The sequence below is a fragment of the Medicago sativa genome, chromosome 6 (genome assembly GCF_051527215.1).
Source record: "Medicago sativa cultivar Bolivia chromosome 6, Bolivia_mono, whole genome shotgun sequence".
Lineage (NCBI taxonomy): Eukaryota > Viridiplantae > Streptophyta > Magnoliopsida > Fabales > Fabaceae > Medicago > Medicago sativa.
Genome location: NC_140754.1, coordinates 82,894,001 through 82,915,475, shown reverse-complemented (window position 1 = coordinate 82,915,475; position 21,475 = coordinate 82,894,001). Strand labels below are relative to the sequence as shown.

The following is a 21,475-nucleotide window of genomic DNA, read 5'->3' as shown; positions in this document are numbered from 1 at the left end:
AACTAATTTCAAACTTGTTTTTGAGTGAAGAAGGTTTGCCACTAATGAGAAATGATTTTTGTATTATAAATGTTAGGATTTTGAAACTGCGTTTCTTTGCCCTACTATGATCATTAACAATAAGATATGGATTAAGAAGTCATAATTTACCTATATCCCATTGAATCTCTTCTTCCCACTTTAGAGAAAATTGTATAAATCTGAGGGCCATTATTGTTCATGAGAGGAAGAATGCGTGCAAGGGTAGCAAGAAGAGAACAAAACAAGAAGAACAATTAAGATATGTTTTTAAAATGAAGAATTACTCATTGATAGTATTTGAAATGTAAATGACAAATAGGAAAGGGAATGGATAGTAACATATATATACTCTCATGAGGTTATAGTATGAGCTTGCTAAGCTAACTAGTTAGGTTAGAGGTCATTTAGAAGTTTGGTTAGAACTCATTATATAATTGTTTTCTTATGTAAACTTGCATAGTATAAGAAGTCAAAAATAGTAAGTTTATCTTAAAATTTGTGCATTTTATATTAAATACATAATTTGTGCAAATATACTTATGAAAACTAATTATATACTTAGGAAAAAAAAGAGCAAATATACTTATGAAAACTAATTATATACTTGAAGTTTCCTTATTCATCGAACTATTATTTTAATTTGTGCAAAATATATTAAGAGATGTGTCATGTGTGTATGATTAGATGTTTAAAGCAGCGTGATTTTGAGATGACAAAAATATTATTTCATTCTTTATTACTAAAAAAAAAATAGTGTCTACTACCAAAAATAAATAAATAATTAGTGTCCAAATTCACAATAAACAAAGTGATGAGATGTAAAGAATAACATGTTAGAATCCGTGACCCAACATATTAAATGTGTATTTAACCCTTTACAATATATATTTTTTGGTTGTTATCCCTTTTCTTTATGAAATTGTACTTATGGAACAATTTTATTTCTCTAATTTCAATATAGTAATTAATCTTCTTTGTCTTTTATATGCTTAATGAATTATGAAAAAATACTTGTCACCAACTAAACAATTTAGCTACCCGTTTTTACTCAAAATATTACATTTCGTAGTTACTTAGAATTGATTGATTAATTTTGAGATAGACTAGGTTGTCATCAATTGTACAATTTGGTTTTCAGTTGGTTAAAAAATAATACAAATGTGTTTAAAATGACAACTATTACGAAAGCAACTTTAGTGCTAGAAATACCATGCAAAAACTTTTTTTTTTGAAGAAACTAAATTAATCCACCTAAATTGACAATATTACATTTCGTAGTTACTTAGAATTGCTTGATTAATTTTGAGATAGACTAGGTTGTCATCAACTGTACAATTTGGTTTTCAGTTGGTTAAAAAATAATACAAATGTGTTTAAAATGACAACTATTACGAAAGCAACTTTAGTGCTAGAAATACCATGCAAAAACTTTTTTTTTGAAGAAGTTAAATTAATCCACCTAAATCGAACCTAAGACCTCGAGGAGGAGCACACTCCCATGTTCCAAACCAATACCACTAGGCCAACCCAAGTGGGTTTACCATGCAAAAACCTAAGCTGATACCATGCATAATTCAGCAGAAAAAGTTCAACATAAACATTTGTTGTGAGATCTTTTATTGGAGACTGCTGCAAATACTTTGAACAAGAAAAAGCAGAAGAACATTAGGAAGCTTATGTATACACTAAGTTTATGCAAATTGAATGCAATGGTTTCCAGTAGTCATAGTTAGATCCATTCAGAATGGGTGGTCTATTGACTTGACCTACTTACTTTTCCATGGTACCGGAAAATATCTTCCCTAGATCTCACCCAGAAACAGAACAGAGTATCTGCTCTGATGCCAATTGAAATTTTGGCACGTAGTAATAACAAATTATGTACACAATGTTATGACTAGTCAGATGTCTCGCAAGAAGTCAGAACATCGTGACAACAGATCACAAATAACCAATATAATTGAAGGACAAAACGTAAATAACTCAGGTTATTTGATGACCCAGTTAAGTGCAACTTCACCTACATCTCGGGGCTACTAAGCCAAGAAGGAAATCCACTATAGTAGTATCAATTCGAAGCATACATAAAAGCCTCACAAGTTCACTAACTTCTCACTTAATCACTACCCGTGGTATTTCTACCTAAGACTCTCGTTGTTCTAAATATGAGAACCCACTCATTTCCTCTTAGTCACAAACCAGTGACCGTCCTTGAAATCCTTAACAAATATGGAGACACTCTCCTAGAAAAAGAATCAACTCGTGCTTAAAAGCTTAGAGATTCAGAGTATTACAACTCAATTACGAAGTCCAACTCTAATATCAAAGAGATATGAGAGTGGCTCACAAATAACAAAGACAGACTGAAACCCTAGATGACTCTTTTGCAATTGCGGCTATAGTGAATAATTAGGTCTTATGTCTCTGTTTATATATCATGAATGTTGAATGGGCGTGATGCACAAGTTCAGCTGAAATCTTGATATTTCAGCACAAATATTCTGAAGCAGATTGAATGTTTCCTTAAATGTTGCAACAACATTCTCAAGGACTAAGTTAAGCATAAACCGCCTTCCTCTGCTTCTAGAAGCACCCTTTCTTGGTCAACTCTTCACATGAAACAAATCTTTATATATTATATGAAAATCTTCACATTTAAGATAAATCTCCAAGAATGCGGATCAATACATGCTATGATGTCGTACCAACATGTTAAGACATTATGTCTAACATTTTGTTATAACTAAAGTTTTAACAAAATGCAGTCAATACATGTCTAAAAACCTAACAATAATTTATAAAAGATGGTACTTTACAATTATTAGTCACTTTAAAAAAGTAAACATATGTCATTTTATATTTATTAGTCGCTTTAAAAGTTTATTTTATCAAACATTTTAATTTCAATCAATGTATTTTTCTGCTATCAAACATCAACGATTAACTAGTTTTTCAACTATCAATTACTTATTAGTTTCAAGCTAGTTTACAGTTTAATTTCACCAAACAGACATGGAGTGCAATATCATCCCAAAAATTTAGTATATGATATACATTATAATTTATAATATCTTAAAGTAAATATGCTCTTGTGTGATTATTAAATATAGTTTATTAACCAATCTTATTAATATAATTATTACATGCGAGATAGACTTTTATGAAATATAAGATGATTGGTGCGAAAATAATACAAGATAAACACTACTCTTTTAATTATGGTTGCTTATCACGGGATGGAGGAGGTATGCAACATGGGGGCTTAGGACAGACCAATGGGCCACATGGTCTACGAGGGGGCTTATGACATCCCCATGGTTCACATGGCCAACGAACTTCACAGCACCTTTTCAAACCTTGGACATTACCGACCAGAGCACCTATAATTGAAACCAGAAACACCAAAAATTTCAAGAACATCTTCAATGTAATTTTTATTATATTGAATGTCTTATAGCTAGTTGAATGTTAGAGCAATGCATGCTAATTTATAGGCAAAAAGAGAACCTCTAAAACATCGTAGTTAAAAATATTTTGATATCAATAATGTGAAAACCTTAATCTTTTATGGCATATAATCACTTTCCAGTCAAAAAAATATATTAATTAATTTTTTATGTTGACTGACTACTATTCTTTTATTAATTTATTAGGCTATAATTTTAATGATACTTTTTCTTTTTGACTTATTATTTATTAGTTTCACATGTTGTATACTTGCATATGCCTATGTCGTCAATATTATAAGTATTTAACTAATTAAAAATTATATTAAGTTAATTCATTTTTACACGATATTAAGTATCGTATATATATATATATATATATATATATATATATATATATATATATAATTATTTTATAATTCGTTACATTATTTAAGAATTTTTAAATAGGTATTAACTAAAAAAATAATATTGTACTCAAATCTTTGAAACAGTACATTTTATGTAATTAGGTCATTTCCTTACTATTTGCTAGTCAGCCGTTAGCCAACATGTAATAGAAAGATCAAATTATATAAAATATAATAGTACAGGGAAGTGATATTTTTTTTTCTAGTTTAGAAACTTACTTAAAAAATCTAAAAGTGTAGGAACCTACGATATAAAATAGGAAAATTACACTCACCTCCCCTAAGGTTTTACTAAACAACACAAAGACTCCCTCTAGTTTTAAAAAACCACTCACCTCCCTTAAATGTTAACGGTGTTTACCATCGTTACATAGAGATTGATCTGTTTTGTCTTCTTCAGCCTCTTTCTCTCCCATCAACCACTCATCCACTTTTGTTTTCGTTTTCTTCTGATTCAATCTTCAAACTCAAATGTTGTCAATGTTCCTTCAATTTCCTTGTTAAATCGTTAAACTCAAATCCACCACATTTGATTTGGGAGAATACTGAATATAATTTTAGATTTACTTTCTATAATTTGCGTTTGGTACTGTTTGTTTTGATGTGGATCTCATTTTTCTAATTTTTTGTGTGTGTGGATATCTCATTTTTCTATTTGATTTAAGAGAAAAAAAATATATTCACAGATTTATTATATGGTCTACGAAACAAGTTCAGGTCATTTTTCACAATAAAGGGTCTTTTTTCCTTAAGCTTCTTCAAGTTAAAATCGGTGATTGCAAATTGCAATTGATGGGTCTTGTGAGAGAAATATGATGGGTCTTATAATTCATGGTTGTTGTTATGCTATTCACTCAATTTCACTATCTCATTTTCTCATCTATATCAATACACACACCAATTATTCTTCTTACCATAAAAACGACATTGCTGCTACTACTACAGAGATGACACATAATGGTAACAATTTTGTTTTTGAGAAACATATTTGTCCTTAATACAATGATGTTGATGGTGCCGTTTAAACCAAAAAGATAACCTAATCATCAACTGTTGACTCTTAACTGAGTATGAACGCCGTGAGTTTAGAAGGGGTATGTGCGACATTTGGATAAAAATTCAAGGGAGGTTACTATTTATTTTAAAACTAGAGGGGGTGTTTGTGTTGTTTAACAAAACCTTGAGGGAGGTGAATGTAATTTTCCCTATAAAATATTATATGTGTCTGGATGTAAATATCAAATAAAGGAGGGAGAAAGAGGAAGATGAGAGAGATCTTAAAGAGAGAGGAAAGATGGATAGGAAAGAGAGATTGCTGATAGAAGAGAGAATATAGCGAATATAGAAATGAGAGAGAACATTCATTGTGTATTGTGTATATGTCTCTCTACTATCTTTATTTCATATCTTCTATCTCTCTCTATGCTATATAACTCTCCTCTCTCTCTCTACCGTATTTTGTCTTCCTATGGGAGATAAGTTTATAATATAATAAATAGAGTTAAGATCCGTTGACACCAGGTGTCAATGGATTCGTTGACACCAAATCTCAACTGTCTATTTCATTTAATCAAAAGGCTCATATTTATTTACTTAAAATCTTACATGATCATTACTTCTCTGGATCTTTTCTTACCAAATTTTTGCATCACCCCATTTTTAGCTCAAGTGTTCTTTGTTATCTCTCTCCTCTTTCTTATTGTTGTCGGTCAGATTTCCCCTCTCTACCATCGATCAATGTTCCAAATAAAAATTATATCTTCTTCTCCTTCTCAATATATTTTAGGTAATAAATTTGGGAATTCTATTACTTAGGGATAGTTATGAAATTGGAATAAAATTTCAAAAACTCAATTGTCAATCTTGGATTCAATACCTTCCTCTCCATTTACAATTGTTTTCATCAATTTGGAATAAATATCCCTGAAACTGTATGAGTAATAAACCAAGAGGATGTGTGGCAGCGGAAGAAATTACAGCAAATTACTTTGGTGGAATTGGAGGAAATTACACCAAATTAATTGGAACATTAATTCGCAATAAATTGTCTCTGGAACCGTATGATTGTAACATAAATAATTGGAAAAAAAAATAATAGCATGTGATTGATGTAAAAGATACTCATCAAATCGAGATGTGAAATAATATGAGCCTTTTGATTAAATGAGATAGACGGTTGAGATTTGGTGTCAACGAATTCGTTGACACCTGGTGTCAACGGATCCTAACTCTAATAAATAATATTTCTCTCATGTCTCTCATGTCTCTATCTAATCTCTTTTCTCTTCCTTTCTAAACTCTCTTTTTGCTAACATCTCAATTTTGCATCCGTATACATGGATCCGATCACAAGGATTGTTCCACTTGGGGGTCTGAGAACGGAGAATTGACGAAAATAAATTTTATACTTTTGGGTGTTATGCTCTAGTGGTGAGCAAGAGAATTCTTCATGAAGACGGAAGACATTCCGGAGGTTGAAGAATGTATAACATGGCTTGTAGGATTACCCTAAAAGACCAAGGGTGATTGGATGCAAGTGAATCTTTAGGAGGGCGGATTTGATCACTCTGGGGGCTGAAGAGATATGATGTAGACTTGTGGAACTACCTAAAATTCCTATTGTAATTGGATGCAGGGATCTTTAAGAAGGCGGATGGCATTCCGATAGTCGAAGAGGTTAAGGTGTAGACTTGTGGAACTACCTAAAATTCCTAGTGTAGTTGGATGCAAGAATCTTCAAGAAAGCGGAAGGCATTCCAATGGTTGAAGAGGTTGGGTGGAAACTTGTGAAACTACATGGTGTAGTGGAAAGCAAGGGTAAAGAGCAGCATGGTGGTTGATGGTTAAATTGGTATCATCACTAATTTAGAGTCAAGGTGGAGATTGTTGTGAAAGTGACTCAAAATTGGAGTTTTGAATATGTTAAAATCGGTGGGCGAATTGTGCTGTTCAGGGCCCGATTTTGAGTGTTGTTTTTTGGCCTTTTGGTACGACAAAAATTGGTGGCCGAATGGAGGAATTTGGGGCCCGAATTTGCAAGCAGAAAATATAACATAATCGTGTTTATGGGCTCATATTTGTTTCAATTTTATGAGGGATGCTTTTACTATAAATATAGATCTTGTATCAGAGTAAACCTGGAGAGACAGGGGGGCAGAAAACAAGGGTTTAGAAACAAACAACAAACTAGGGTTTTAGAGAGATTTCTCTAAGTGGGAGACACTAGGGTTGTGAGTGATTCACCTTGGGAAACACTATTAGGATTGAGTCTTTTGGTCACGGGAAGAGATTGAGACTCTGGGTAGAATTAGATTTGAAGACTTATTCTTGTAACCCTTCGATATCTCTTTTGTAAAGTTACTCATCATTATAGTGGAACGGAAGACTGCTCTCTCCCCCAAACTAGGTCAGTTTTAGACTGAGCTGGGTAAACAAATTTCGTGTATTCTCTTTTTTCTTTCTCTCGTTGTTTCTACTTTTGCTGGTGTTTATAATTGTTCCCACGTTGATATTGGTTGCTTGATTATTTTTGATCCACATATCAAGTATTTTATTGGTTTAAATACAAAATAACAACGAATTCACAATAAGTCCCAATAAGTAAATTTGGTTTAAATGGAGGAGGGTAATTCAATGGTTGGAGGTAGAAGGAGATAAAAATACGAAGTTGTTTTACATAAATAGCTGAATTATGTGCTTATAGCATAAACACATATGATATAAGTGCTTATGTATGAGCTACTATATAACAAAATACAAAATAACACAAGCTGTTTCCATATAATTAGCTATAAGCCGATTTCATAATCTATCATGACTAACTTTTAGAGATAAATTAAAAACAGCTTTAGACATGTCATAAGCTATTTTTGTAATCTCTCTTAAACAGTCTCACAAGTGCATGTATCATTAGATAAACTAAAAAAAAGTCAATCCAAACAAAGTTGTTGGCAGATTCTTTTACATCTTTGTTGTGGTATCTTTAATGCTGGTTAATATTCAATTACATATTTTCCATTGCAGTTGGATCCCCTAATTAGACAGTTGGATCCCCTAAATCATGGGAAAAATCAGTAGAAAAATATTGAATTCCTAGTAGTGTACTTCATAACTCCTTATAAACATACCACTATTCTATTCCGAGAACTAGAAATTACAAACAATAGAGTTCATGGCAAAGTGTAGTCAAGCAAACATTAGAGTACAGTCAATGTGTTCAATGTTTGATAATCATTGTGTGGTATTAGCTCGTCTAAGCCGCTTCTTCCTGTTTGTCCATGCAATCTGAATTCTGTTTGCTCTATGTAATTTCCCATAAGGCGAATCATACCTAACATGACACAATCGTCAAATGAATATGTCAAAGTCATGGTTTTTAGAATGTATATTATGCATAAAAGTCAGACACCCTTGTAATATATGTATGTGTGAAGGCCATCTATGTCCTTTTATTTCCTAATTTTTTGGTAGAAAATGACGGATTTATCATACGTGCAAATTGTTAAGAGTCTCGTATTAAATGAGATAATGATTGATAATGTGTATACAAGTGATGGGTAGTCCTCACCTCTCAAGCCGGTTTTGTAAGAAATGAGTTAGGTTCAACATAAATTCAAAAATAGTATAACGTCAACTAATTTGGACCACCCATTATTTATATTCACGCACCAAGCACAATAGTGTCCCACGTAGAAAATAGATAAGTTGTGAAAAATGTGTTTATAAGTGATGGGTGGAAAAAACCTTACAAGACAGTTTTGCAAGGGTTGAGTTAGACTAAATCCAAATTTTAAGGCAAATAATTATGAATGGATTTTATTGGAAGTGAAGCATGGAATGTCAGAGACATGGTTTTGATGATATATATTAGGCATGTAAATAACACCACTTGTAATGTGCGTCTGTGAAGACCATATATCCCTTTTATATAGAAAAATGACGGATTTGTATTTTAGGATTTGTATCAGATATGCAAATTGTTAAGAGTTCCATATTGATGGAGATAAGGTCTGACAATGTATATATAAGTGGTAGGTACTAGGTAATCCTCACTCTTCACCTCTCAACCCAATTTTGTAAGGGTTGAGTTAGGCGCGAACCAGATTCTAAGATGATATAAGCGCCTACTGATCTGGGTAACCCATCATCTATATTCATGCACCAACCATAGTAGTGAGGGGCATGCATATTGGAAAGGGGAAAGGAAAAAAAAAGTCCCACGTGGAAGAGAAGTTTTGTAAGGGTTGAGTTAGACCTATTAAATATTATAAGGCAGATAACTATGAATGGTCTTTATTGGAAATGAAGAATGGAGATATATATGCAATGTAGAAAAGTTATAGACAAATGAAACAATATTTTTTTCTATCGACAGATGCAAAACATGGTAACGGAGGGAATGAATGACCTTATGACTTGTTGAACGTGAGGGCTCCGCAAGAATCTTGAAAACCGAGTTGTGACTTCTTCAATGTCTTTAGCATCGAGTGAAAACGCCTCCACATTGGTTAAGCATTTTACTGTTCTGTCACTAGTTAAGCCCTGTCCTCGAATCTTTACTTTTTTACCTTCTACAAGAGAAACCGAGTTACAAATCACAGGATGACAGAGATGAAGATGGAGAGAAAAATTTCTTCAAATTCATTTTGATTGATAAAAAGATAAACTGAAAATTATTACAATTTGCTCTTTATGTAGAGCTTATGGAAAGGTCAGCAAACTAACTAACTGAAGTCTAAACCATATTGATGAAACATGTTTCTCAGTTTCTATGAGGCTATGCTAGATGATAACTGCTACTTCTTTTGAGGCATGTTATCGTTATATCAAGTATAGTTGTACCTTTGCGTTTAGAAGACTGTTCAAGATACCATGTTAGAAGCTCTTCACCAGAAGCATCCCCTTCGGATAACAGAACCAGAATTTCATCTTTTCCAATGCTCTCCATTTTTCCACGAACAATAAAAACCATCTTCTGTATGAGACCACCCTGACTCAAAACTATACTTCCTTCAATGTATGTCGTCTGTACTAGTCGCTCACGAATGGCATCTAAGATAGGCTCATCCTCATCCATTAGGGAAAAAAATCGAATCTGTAGAAATCTTAGATCATCATTACAAAGACATTTGGACTTGTTTAATATAAATAGCTTTTGATGTGTCATTGTTTTTAGTTTCAAGATGAATATGCATAAAGTTTTGTCTTCAAAATTGTTTTCTCATTCAACTTCTATTGGATTCTAGGAAATTATATGTATACGCACAGGGAAAAGAGAACCATAAATAAAATTCATTTAAAGAGTAATCATGAACTTCTTTAAAATGTTCCAATGCATACATTTTTAACAAATTTGAAGAGATGACGTCGTATGTCTGTCTGGAGATCTTCTGGCAAATTCTCCAGAACCATTTTCTCAGAAACACCTCTTGTTGCAGCCCAACTATACTGTTCAGCCTGTCGTACTCTCCTGCATGACACGCATATCCAACATTTGTACATTATACATTTATTATTGGCTTAAATATGAATTTCGTCCCTGTAATATAGGCGTGTTTTGATTTTCGTCCCTGTAAAAAAAAAAAGTTTACGTCCCTGTAAAAAAATTTGTTTGAAAATGGTCCCTGGGCCCACTGTAGCGCTGATGTGGCATGGCATTCGCCAAGTGGCAGTTGTTGACTGTGCAACTTTTGCCACGTGGCACTGACGTGGCGTGCCACATAATATTAAATTTTAAAAAATATTTTAAAAATTCTGAAAATTGTTTTTAAAATTTAAAAATATGAAAATAATTTTAAAAGTCATAAAAAATTACCGAAAAAATTCTGAAAATTATAAAAAATTTCCGAAAAATCTGAAAATAAATTTAAAAATCATAAAAAATTTCCGAAAAAATCTGAAAATAAATTTAAAAATCATAAAAAGATTTCACAAATTTTAAAATTTATAATTTTTAATTTCGAAAACTTAAAAATTTTAAAAAATTTCGAAAATTTATAATTGAAAATTTTCGGGATTTTTCAGATTTTTAAATTTTTGAAAATTTCGAAAATTAATTTTCGAAGAATGTGAAATAAAAATTCCGAAAAATTTAAAAAAATGTGAAAATTTTCGAAGAATGTTGTAGCTAAGAATTAATTTTTTTCCGAAAAAATTTTAAAAATTTTTAAAAATTAAAAATTCCGAAAAAAATAAATTATTAATTTTCGAAATTTTTTTAAATTTTCAAAAAAAAAATTTAAAAATTATAATTTGTTTTCCGAAATATTAAAATAAATTTTTTCATAAATTCTTATTTTCTGAAATATTAAAATAAATTTTTTCTGAAATTATGAAATATATTTTCTGATTTTTTTCTGTAATTAATATATATATTCTGAAATTTTTCGAAAAAACTGAATATAATATATTAATTTCAGAATATATATTATATTTTTCTGAAATTATGTTTTTCGAAAAAAATTTAATATATAATTTTCAAATTAAAAAATCTATTTTTCGAAATTTTTTTATGATTTTTAAATTTATTTTCAGATTTTTTGGAAATTTTTTATAATTTTCAGATTTTTTTCAAAATTTTTTATGATTTTTAAATTTATTTTGGGATTTTTCGGAATTATTTTTTATTATTTTTAGATTTTTTATGATTTTTAAATTGATTTTCAGATTTTTTTAAATTTAAATAAATTATTTTCAGAATTTTATTTTTATTTTTTATTTTTTAATTATGTGGCACGCCACGTCAGCGCCACGTGGCAAAAGTTGCACAGTCAGCAACTGCCACGTGGCCAAACCCTTGCCAACTCAGCTGAACAGTGGGCCCAGGTACCATTTTCAAACAAAAAACTTTTTACAGGGACGTAATTCAAACTTTTTTTTTGACAGGGACGAAAATCAAAACGCGCCTATATTACAGGGACGAAAATCATATTTAAGCCTTTATTATTTGATACTTGCGTATTTGCAATGTTGATGTGATTCGTTAGAAGAGTTAGAACATTTCATACCTTTTGAGATCTTCTGGTAAGCGACGATGGCTCATCCATTGCTCAACATCACGGCCTCTAAGTTGCATTTCTGTCCTCCTGTAAGCAGGATGGAACAAAATGTATTAAGTTTGTGACAGCCCTAAGAATGAAACACATCGGAAGTTTACTAAAAAAATTACATTATTAGTCAAAATTTCCAGCTTTAGATAAATTTAAACTGGCCAATAAGGACAAACAAATGGCCTACAAAGAATTAACATGATACAATATTTAGACCAGATGTTTTTCCTATTGCAAAATAACGATGACATGAATCACATGGTGTGAGTTGGAAGTCCCACATTACTTGGAAAGTAGAGGTTGAACACTTTATAAGTAAGAGGACTCATAAATCAATACCTTAATATTTTGGGTTAAGATGCTTGTACAATATTTAGACAAGATTAACATGATACAATATTTAGACAAGATGTTTTTTCCTAGTCCAACTAACTTGTGTGCTTGCTCTTGACACTGTGGAAAATTTTTCGAGCTCCTCTCATAACCCAACCCATAGTAGATAAGATCAAACTTAAGAGGAGTGTTGATATGATGAATTACACCATGTAGTTTGATACAATTACAACTATAGGATGCCTAGACAATCACCCTTCAACATTTTTCTTAGATTTTCAATGAAAGAAACTTTAAATAGAATTTGATTTAGAAGGAAACAGATGATGTGTGTTTGGCTTCATGGTAGATAGAGCCAAACTATCTACCAATAGTGATTCCATTTAATATTAATTTTTGTCACCGCACACCGAAAATGAGAACCGTTGTTACCAAGAATTAACATGCACAGAAAGTAAGAGAAACATTCTACCTCTGTGCAAGAGACTGATTAGAGGTCTGTATGGTGCCAATGAGATGCGCAAGGTACAAGAGTCCCAATACCATGATGAACATTGTAAAGAGGACTTCCCACACAGAATAGCTTGGAGTTTGATTACCAGCCAGAGTAATGATTTGCTGTATTAAAGCTCACAGATGTATAATTGGTAAGTAATGTCAAACTACTCATGTTCCTTTAAGTGCTTATTTGGTAACAAGGTGGATTTTTCAAAATCATGATAAGCCACAATGATTTTGCAATAGCTACAGGGTGTAGTTTTTGCAAAATCACAATGACTCACCGTGATTTCTGCTAACCCACCACAATACCAATCATAAACTTAGCAGCGTTTGTTTGCTTTAGCGTGGGCTAATCATTCTTGCATCCCAATGTCTCTTAAACATGAACTTGGAGAAGCTACAATTTTTTTCTTAGAGTGGACGTGCGATGGTTAGGCGAACCACCACAATTCTAGATTCATGCCTTGTGTTGGCTCTCAAGATATCCCTTGACATGATATAAGAGCCAACAGGACCTAAGAAACGGTCGAAAACAGCCACAACAAAACAGTATCTATAGTGTCTGTTATTCGTTGTTTCTAGTTTTGACAGAGTGAACAAAAAGCACACCGCTACGACCGCAATCAGTAATGAAACATACGTAACAGCTGAAATGGCGGAATCCTTAAAGTGACTGGGATCTCACTGCTATTTCAAACCTTGATAACACATGATCATGATTTCCAATATTCATCCTATGTCTTCCCTGTTTGTCTAATATTAAATGTTTAAATGGTATGAAAGTAATTTTGCGAAACTACATATGAAAAGGCTAAAAGCAATATAGTTTTGTTAATTACCTATGTATTTTTACATAAATGATATTTTGACACAGATTTGACAACAAAAATTGACAATAGCTTGCCTTGTTAAGGCTGTTTAAGTGAATGATTAATTTTTAATATGAATATTTCTCATTAATTGAAAAGGTTGTAAATGATTAATTTTTAATATGAATAGATCTACACACTATCTACATGAAAATTGTGGTTAATTGCACTATATCAATGAATGACTTATGACACTTATTATAGTCATTAACCATCAACTTTACGTAAGAGGAGTGTTATGTACACTCTCTTTTTAACTCTCGAACATTTACTTTTTTAATTGGGTGTAATTCATGTGCGTACAACATTTTGGAAATCGATCCCACGTAAAGTTGTGAGACTCAAACTCTCTTTAACGTTCACTCTTCTATTAGATGGATCACACCCAATTAGAGGAGTGTTCATAGCATTTCTTCTTAACATAGTTAACCATGTATTAAAACTGCACTAGTCAATCAAATTGTTTTCAAATTTTGCTGTTTCTTGTTAAAATAACAACACTTATCATTAAAATTAAACACCATTATTTTTTTCTATCATCAACCGTAAAATTAGTTATGAGACATCACATTAACTTTTGCACAAAAGTTTTCGTATTAAATTTACTTTGTTTATCTTCATAACTCCCTTTCATTATGGTATGTTGTTTCATATAGAAAATATGTTATTAAGCATATTAAGCCCATTAGAATCTTCACAGCTCAAATAGGACAAAATGTATATAAATTACAACAACTGAACGAAGAAAATATAAAAGAATAAAATGCATACCTGGAATCCCCAAAAGAGTGCATACAGATATTTGTTGATCACCCTAATATCCATAGTAAGCTGTACAGCATTGGCAAATATTCCATAATTTAAAGCACCAGATGTAGAATTCAAACAAGCATCGGCACCCTTATCAACGCTCCATGTAGCTGATATATTCAACGTTTTAGAATTACAATCAATCAATTCCATGCATCCAGGTAGTTTGGCAAGATGGCAAGCATCTTGCAAACATTGGTTAACTCTCTGGAAGAAGAGAAAGGGATAAAAGGAAATAAATTGGTAGAATGAAGCATTCCTTCACTGAATTAAATTACTAAAACAATTCATGCATAATTTCGACTATGATTCTAGCAACATTAGGGTAACCGGTTTATTTAGTGCTTAATAAGTTATTTCTAAAACAAAAGATAATATAAAGTCAAATTGTCCCCTAAAAAAGGCAAATTGTTTTCAAATAGGCTATAAACTGTTTTTATAAGTGATTTTGGAGTGACACCTTAATAAGAAGTTTTGTGTTTTCCAAAAATGAATCTTCCAATGTCATTGTTACTCACCTCTAGACCAAAGAGGTACCAGCATGAACCAACAACATTGGCAGAGAGCAAAAAAATGAGAAGACCTGCAGTTAAATTTGCCCAGGCTGCCTCATATATGATTCGGGTTGTAGACTGACCAATTAGCCGAGGCAAAAATCTGAATAATTTTGCAATAAACTGTACAGAGATCACTAGACTTAGATGATACATAGCATAAATTGCTCGTGAAGACCCCAAGGAATTTGGTAGGACAATCAATATCATCATCTGCCAATATTTCACAGCATATTAATATACTAAAAAATAGGAAAAAGGGGAAATTACTTGGTTGTATAAATTTAATAGTTGTATATGATTGTAAATGTTAAGGCATTATTTATTATAGTAGAAATACAATGAAGAAATATAGAAAACTATAGCAAGGCATAACTCAATTGATAATGTCGATATATTATATTCTTTTTTTGAAGAAGCTAATTTAACCCATCGAAATTGGCATCAGGAAGAATCGAACATGAGACCTTCAGAGGAGCTCACTGAAAGGTCTCAAGTCAAAACCACCAGGCCAACCCTAGTGGGTTGATAATGCCAATTTTATAAATGTCAATGGGGTGGAACGAGAGAAGAGAGTACTTCCCTGCTCTCGGTCCTCATCATCTAAAATGATTCTCATTCCTGTCTACATTTCCCTCCTTTGGAAGTATTCTCTCCCTATCCCCATCCCTTCGGATCCCTACGGTCACTGCAGGAACCCCATCAAAATTAAAAAATATCAAATTCTCATTATTTTCAATCATTTTAGAATTAAACAAAAAAATTAAAGTTTAGTCATAAATCAAATAAAAAACTAAGACATTATTGTTAGATTTGTGACCCTCTCAAAAAAAATAGCCTTGTGACAACAATAAACATCACTTATAAATAAAATTTATACACATTTTGTGTGAAAAAAAAATATAAAGTACTTGAACATCCACACATAAAAGTTATTTTAATAAAGGGTTCATGGGCAGGATCCCGACGGGGCGTGGGATAAGATCTCATCCCCATCTCTAAACTCCCTTCAGGGGAGCTTTCTCCCCTGTCCCCATCCCCACGGAAAAATTTTCCCGCCTTCAGGGCCCTAAACAAGGCAGTCTCAGTAGGATTTCTGCTTACGGTTACAATTTGACATATCTAGCCATATTGCAAGGCTGACACTTCTCATCCGAATCATCCTTTTTATCCTTCTCATCCAAAGCCGCTCCCATTCCTCAAAGCCCTGCTGCAGAGTCTGTGTGTGTGAATTTCAGTGATGTTTCCTACATAGCCTGTAGATAACAAAAATAAAACAGAAAACCAATTCTTCTGACATGGTATCGCAAGCTCAGTGGCAATCCTCACAAAAAACAATCCCCATTGCAGGGGACTGATACCACGTTAAAGATATAGAATGAAGTCCATTAATGGAGGAAGAAAGCTTATCAAAGAAGAAAACTAAATTGTATTGAAGTGTTTCACAAAACTGAAAATACAAGTCAAGCTTACAAGAGTTTATATAGATTCTACCCTCTAACTGTTAACTAACTGTAGTTACTTCTATATCTAATCCTATTTAGAAAACGATTACGGGAGATTAATATCCTTGTTAATTTCCAGCGCAAGTTAATTAACTAGTATTTTTCTACACTATGTTTAACATGTTCCACTAGAAAACAAAACACTTCGAAATAGATTGTCACATAGCGAAGGAAAAATTACAAGTTGGCATCATAAAGCTCCTTCTTGTATCTTCCAAAGATCAAGTTGCTGATTTCTTAACCAAATCCTTGCTACCTCAACCTTTTCATACTTTACTATCTATGTTGGGATTGATAGGAGTCTACCAACCTCCAACTTTTGGGGGGCTATTGCATCATGAGAAGAAAAAGTCAACAATATAGTTGACTGAGCTTACTTGCTTCTTAAGTAACTAAATGTTGGCATAGCTTAGGTTGATTTGTTGTATGCTAGCTCATAGAATCTTATTGTATAACATCAGTAGTCTATACATAAATCATCTAAAAATTGATTCAGTAATGCAAATCACAAGTTATTGACTTCATAATAATATGTATTGGTGTCGACCAACAACATGGAGAGATAGGAAGACATATACCTGAGGAAGAGGTAATACAACAAATACGTCGAAGAAAAAGTAGCTCTTAAAGTAATTAGCAGCTATTTTCTTGGGATGGTCAACTAAATCACCAGCACCAACAACCCTTGACTCAGGAGAAACATAAGCCAACCTAAACTGCAAAACAGCAACTTGGTAGAGTTATTTAATCTATAAACCATGGAAAAACAATAAACTAGACATAAAAATCGACAACCATGTTTAAGATTCAGAACACATACATTTTTTCTTCCTATAAGTAAAAAAGACTTGCAGTTAGTTTTCATTGATTTGGAAAAGGCGTATGATAAAGTGCCAAGAGAGATTTTATGAAAAGCCCTAGAGAAGAAAGGGGTTAGGAATACTTATATTAGATCTATACGGGATATGTATGAGGGAGCTTCGACTAGTATGAGGACGCAGGATGTAGCTACTGGCGATTTTTCCGTAACAATAGGAATGCAACAAGGGTCAACCTTAAGTCCTTACCAATTCACTTTAGTTTTGGATGTACTTACGGAACACATCCAAGAGCTGGCACCAAGATGTACGTTTTTTTACAGATGATGATGTAGTCCTGCTTGGAGAGTCGATGGAGGAATAGAATGGGAGGTTAGACACTTGGAGACAAGCCTTAGAAGTGCATGGCTTCCGCCTGAGTAACAGCGAGACAGAGTATATCAAATGTAACTTCAGCAAAGGAGAAGTAACTCTACCTTGGAGGTGAAAGTTGGAGATCATATCATACACACGGTTTATATATCTTGGGTCTAGAGTACAAAATGACAGAGAGATGAAGCAAATGTTAATCATCATATTCAAGTGGGGTGATTGAAATGGAGAAGAGTCTCGGGTGTTTTATGCGATAAAAAAGTACTGCTTAAGTTGAAAGAAAAGTTCTATCGAACAGCAGGTAAGTAGGCGATGTCATATGGTACGGAGTATTGGGAGGTTAAGAACCAACATGAGAATCAAGTAAGCGTAGCGGAGACGAGGAGGTTGTGTTGGATGAGTGGTAAGACTAGATGGCATAGGATTAGGAATGACACCATTAGATAGAGAGTGGGGTAGCACCTATTTTAGAAAATATGGAAGAAAATAGGCTTAGGTGGTTTGGACATGTAGAGAGAACACCTGAGATGCAGTAGTACAAAGAGTATATCAGATGGAGATAAGTCAGATTAGAAAAGGAAGAGGAAGAGGAGAGTATGAAAGATTTAGAGGTTAATGAGTTGTATTCCAATATGGTTTATGATAGAACATTATGGCGTAATTTGACCATGTAGCCGACCCCACTTAGTAGGGTAAGGCTTGGTTGTTGTGGTTGTATAAGTAAATACAGACTGAGGAAAATTATAAGACCAACTATTAGACACATTTATATTTAAATGGTCTATCATTCTATCAATAGATGGATTAGCAAAATTAAATCCGAAAATGTGAGTACTGAGAAATTACCTGGAAAAGAATGTTCAAGAGATAAACAACATCAGTTATGCTTCTAAGTACAACAAGTGTTTTTGCCATTGGCATGTCGATTCGAATACATTTATTATCCTGCAGAAAACAAATGAGAAAAAGTGAAATTTTTATTTTATTTTTAAGAAAGGAAAAAGGTAAAGTAAATGATGTTGGAAGATTTTACAATTAAATAAAATGAAAAGAATTATACCTTGTTCACATAGAATAAGAAGAAAAATAACGGATCAATAGAAATTGCAACTACGCAAAATATGGCCAAAAACTTGTTCCACTGTTGCACAACTTTCGCGTGGGGGTTCATAACACCAGGAATACACGAAGAACAGAAAGAAAAAAGTTTTCTTCCATAACCTTTGTTGTCAACATAAAGAGAACTGTGGAACTGTCAATCATTTAAAACATGAAAAATGTATGATTGGTTATGTGAAAGTCACAGCAAAGACGAACAAAACGTGCATAACTATATGATGAAAAAGGCGCATTCATCGTAATGATTGCCATTGAAAACAAAAGTAAAGCTATATATAGATATGAAAATCATCAAATATCTATAAATTATATTTTTTAAAAGAAGACAGAATCATCGTCGTGAAGACAATTTCAAAACATAGAAGTCAGCGTTTCCTTAATTCATGAAGAAATAATAGTCCATTACTTTAGGAAGAAAGATACCTTGGGATCAAATATAGTGGAAGCTCTTGGTGTTTTTTGCTGAGCAACTTTGAAGTAAGTAGGGCAAGTAGTACAATAAAGATCATTACACATTCCTAGTTGTCCAGACCTCAACAAGTGTTCATTTTTATCCGTGCCATCAAATGTAGAAAACTTTTCTGTCTTGTTCTCCCCTACTTCGTTTCCTGCCATTATCATAGTATTCTGAAAAGGATTTCCAGTTGCCGGAGTAGCATATAGTGGACCACTCATTTGGCTAATTGGAGTTTTCCTTGCGGTACAAAGTGGACCAGTGTGTCCGACAAGATTCGGTTGTCTCTCATATGGATCCAGAGAAGCCATAGGAATAGATATTGAAGCACTCCGTGTCCTCGATATGTTTCTTCGGAAGGTAGAATCATGTGGTTCATCAGATCGTTGTCCACGTGTTTCTGACAGAGTCGGAATTTCATCTTTATCAAAATGATTCATGTTTCCTTCAAGATTCTGAAAAACTGAAAAACATCAATATATCTATCTCGGTACCATCTCAGCAATTTTAATTAAGGATGAGCTTCAATTAAGGATGGATCGCTTCAATTAGGGGAAATATAAATCATAAAACAGTACATAACCAGGTGCTTTGGCTCAAGTGGTTAATGAGCTTCAATTAAGGATGGATCGCTTAGGAAAACCCGAGTTCGAATCGTGACTTGAACAATCATTGACCAGACTTTACTTACCTTCCAACTAAACCCCGGAATTTTCCTGAGAACCGGAGGTTTAATACCAACAAGTGTTATGAAAAGTCAAAGACTGTATGCTAGTGACAAAGCCAGATGGAACTCAATGCATCCCAAGAAAGATCTTTGTTCTTATCTAGCTGGCAGTCAAATGTAGAATGGTGTATGACTTTACATAGAAAAAATTCTAATGACATAAAAAGATATACAAGTGGAGCTTTTATTAAGATGGAAGTAATGAGTACCGATAGAATACCAAAATAAGGCACATTCTAGAAGATTGTAGAAGTATAGGCAATAAAAGTTAGTTGGGATATTTCCTTGATTTTAGGCAGATTTCTATTATAAAAAAGAGGGAAGGGTATTGTGTAACTCATTCATGAATTTGTTAGAAATTTGTTAGGAGAGTTTCTCTCTGTATAGGAGCTACGCTCTGGGTTGTGAGTTCATAGAACTCTGGTCTATCTCTCTCATTTACTGTTTTCCACCATTGTATAGCCTTGAGCTCGTCATTTTCCATTAAATGATATACATTTTCAGTTGTTGATTTTCCGGTCTCCATCAAGTACCCTTATCTTAAACCTTTTGAAGCATGGAAGAAAACCAAACGTATCAATTAGATTTTCATTGACCTATACTAACCATACAGTTTCTAAAATGCAAGTAACATTCAAGCATCCATCCTCTATAGTTTTTAAAGGAAAAGTTAGTTAGTTAGTTAACTAGCTATGTCCATTTTCATGGCATTGAATTTGAACCTGCCTCTACAAAGCATCAGTACTTGTATTCATAGGTTTAAACTACGACAATGGAGAAAAACTAATATACTAGTAACAACTAATTACTAATATTTGTCGTAAAAAAAAAAACTTAGTTTTTTCTCCAAATTCAAATTTTAATTAATAAAATTAACAAAATTAAATGGGGGAAAAACTAATATATTCAATCGTCATCACTCATCAGTTAATTTTTTTTTAAATAAACAACAATATCACACAAAAACAAAACATTGCAAGTTTATAACTATAAGGAATTGGAACTGAGTGAGGAATAAGTGAAAATTACACAAAAAGAGCAGCAATAATGGGAAGGAAAAAAACACAGACACAAGGAAAGAAAACTCAGAAAGATTAAAGAGTAAAAACCTGATTAAAGTGAAAACCCAGAAAATATTTTGCAGCAATTCACGTTAAAGAATTCATTTTTAGGAGATTGGTGATTAATGGAGTAGACAAAAGTGGACTCAAAAAATGGATAAAGAAAATTGTTGTGTGAGTCTTTTCTGTGTGTGAGAGAGAGTGTGAAAATGAAGACTTTGAAGGTGACTTTGACTGCATGTGCGCTTTGTTATACACGAGACAAACGTGTTTTTTTATTTTTTTTGGTACACTAGACAAACACATGTTGAAATTATTATATGCTTTTTTGTGGTGTGGAAAGATTAATAATGTTCCTTTGGATATATGTTTTTTGAAGGTGAATTATTGTTTCTCAACCTAATTGATTTTTAGAGAATTGATAAGT

At 32.7% G+C, this 21,475-nt stretch overlaps 1 protein-coding gene across 2 annotated transcripts; it reads right to left on the bottom strand.

The window, feature by feature from the left end:
• Nucleotides 1–7,743: 7,743 nt before the first annotated feature.
• On the bottom strand, nt 7,744–21,269 carry LOC146917431 (putative cyclic nucleotide-gated ion channel 20, chloroplastic). Of its 2 annotated transcripts, none has more exons than XM_085719269.1 (13): nt 21,097–21,269; nt 19,230–19,715; nt 18,748–18,939; nt 18,534–18,632; nt 17,076–17,213; nt 14,957–15,205; nt 14,400–14,645; nt 12,731–12,876; nt 11,884–11,961; nt 10,217–10,346; nt 9,719–9,971; nt 9,285–9,447; nt 7,744–8,207 (listed from the first exon to the last, which is right to left on the bottom strand). In XM_085719269.1, the coding sequence occupies exons 2-13, from the start codon at nt 19,698–19,700 to the stop codon at nt 8,108–8,110; spliced, it is 2,265 nt and encodes a 754-aa protein (XP_085575395.1). In that variant the 5' UTR covers nt 19,701–19,715; nt 21,097–21,269; the 3' UTR covers nt 7,744–8,107. The 2 variants fall into 2 exon arrangements, with proteins under 2 accessions (XP_085575395.1, XP_085575396.1); XM_085719270.1 differs by having other exon boundaries at nt 9,285–9,444.
• Nucleotides 21,270–21,475: the final 206 nt, after the last annotated feature.

Excerpts from the sequence above, each read along its gene's own strand:
- LOC146917431 (XM_085719269.1), bottom strand. The coding sequence starts at position 19,700 with ATGAATCATTTTGATAAAGATGAAATTCCGACTCTGTCAGAAACACGT. Across the intron at positions 14,646-14,956 it reads GGTACCTCTTTGGTCTAGAG|AGAGTTAACCAATGTTTGCA; the intron begins GTGAGTAACAAT and ends CTCTTCTTCCAG. Across the intron at positions 9,972-10,216 it reads TCTTCAAATTTGTTAAAAAT|ATTCGATTTTTTTCCCTAAT; the intron begins GTATGCATTGGA and ends AGATTTCTACAG.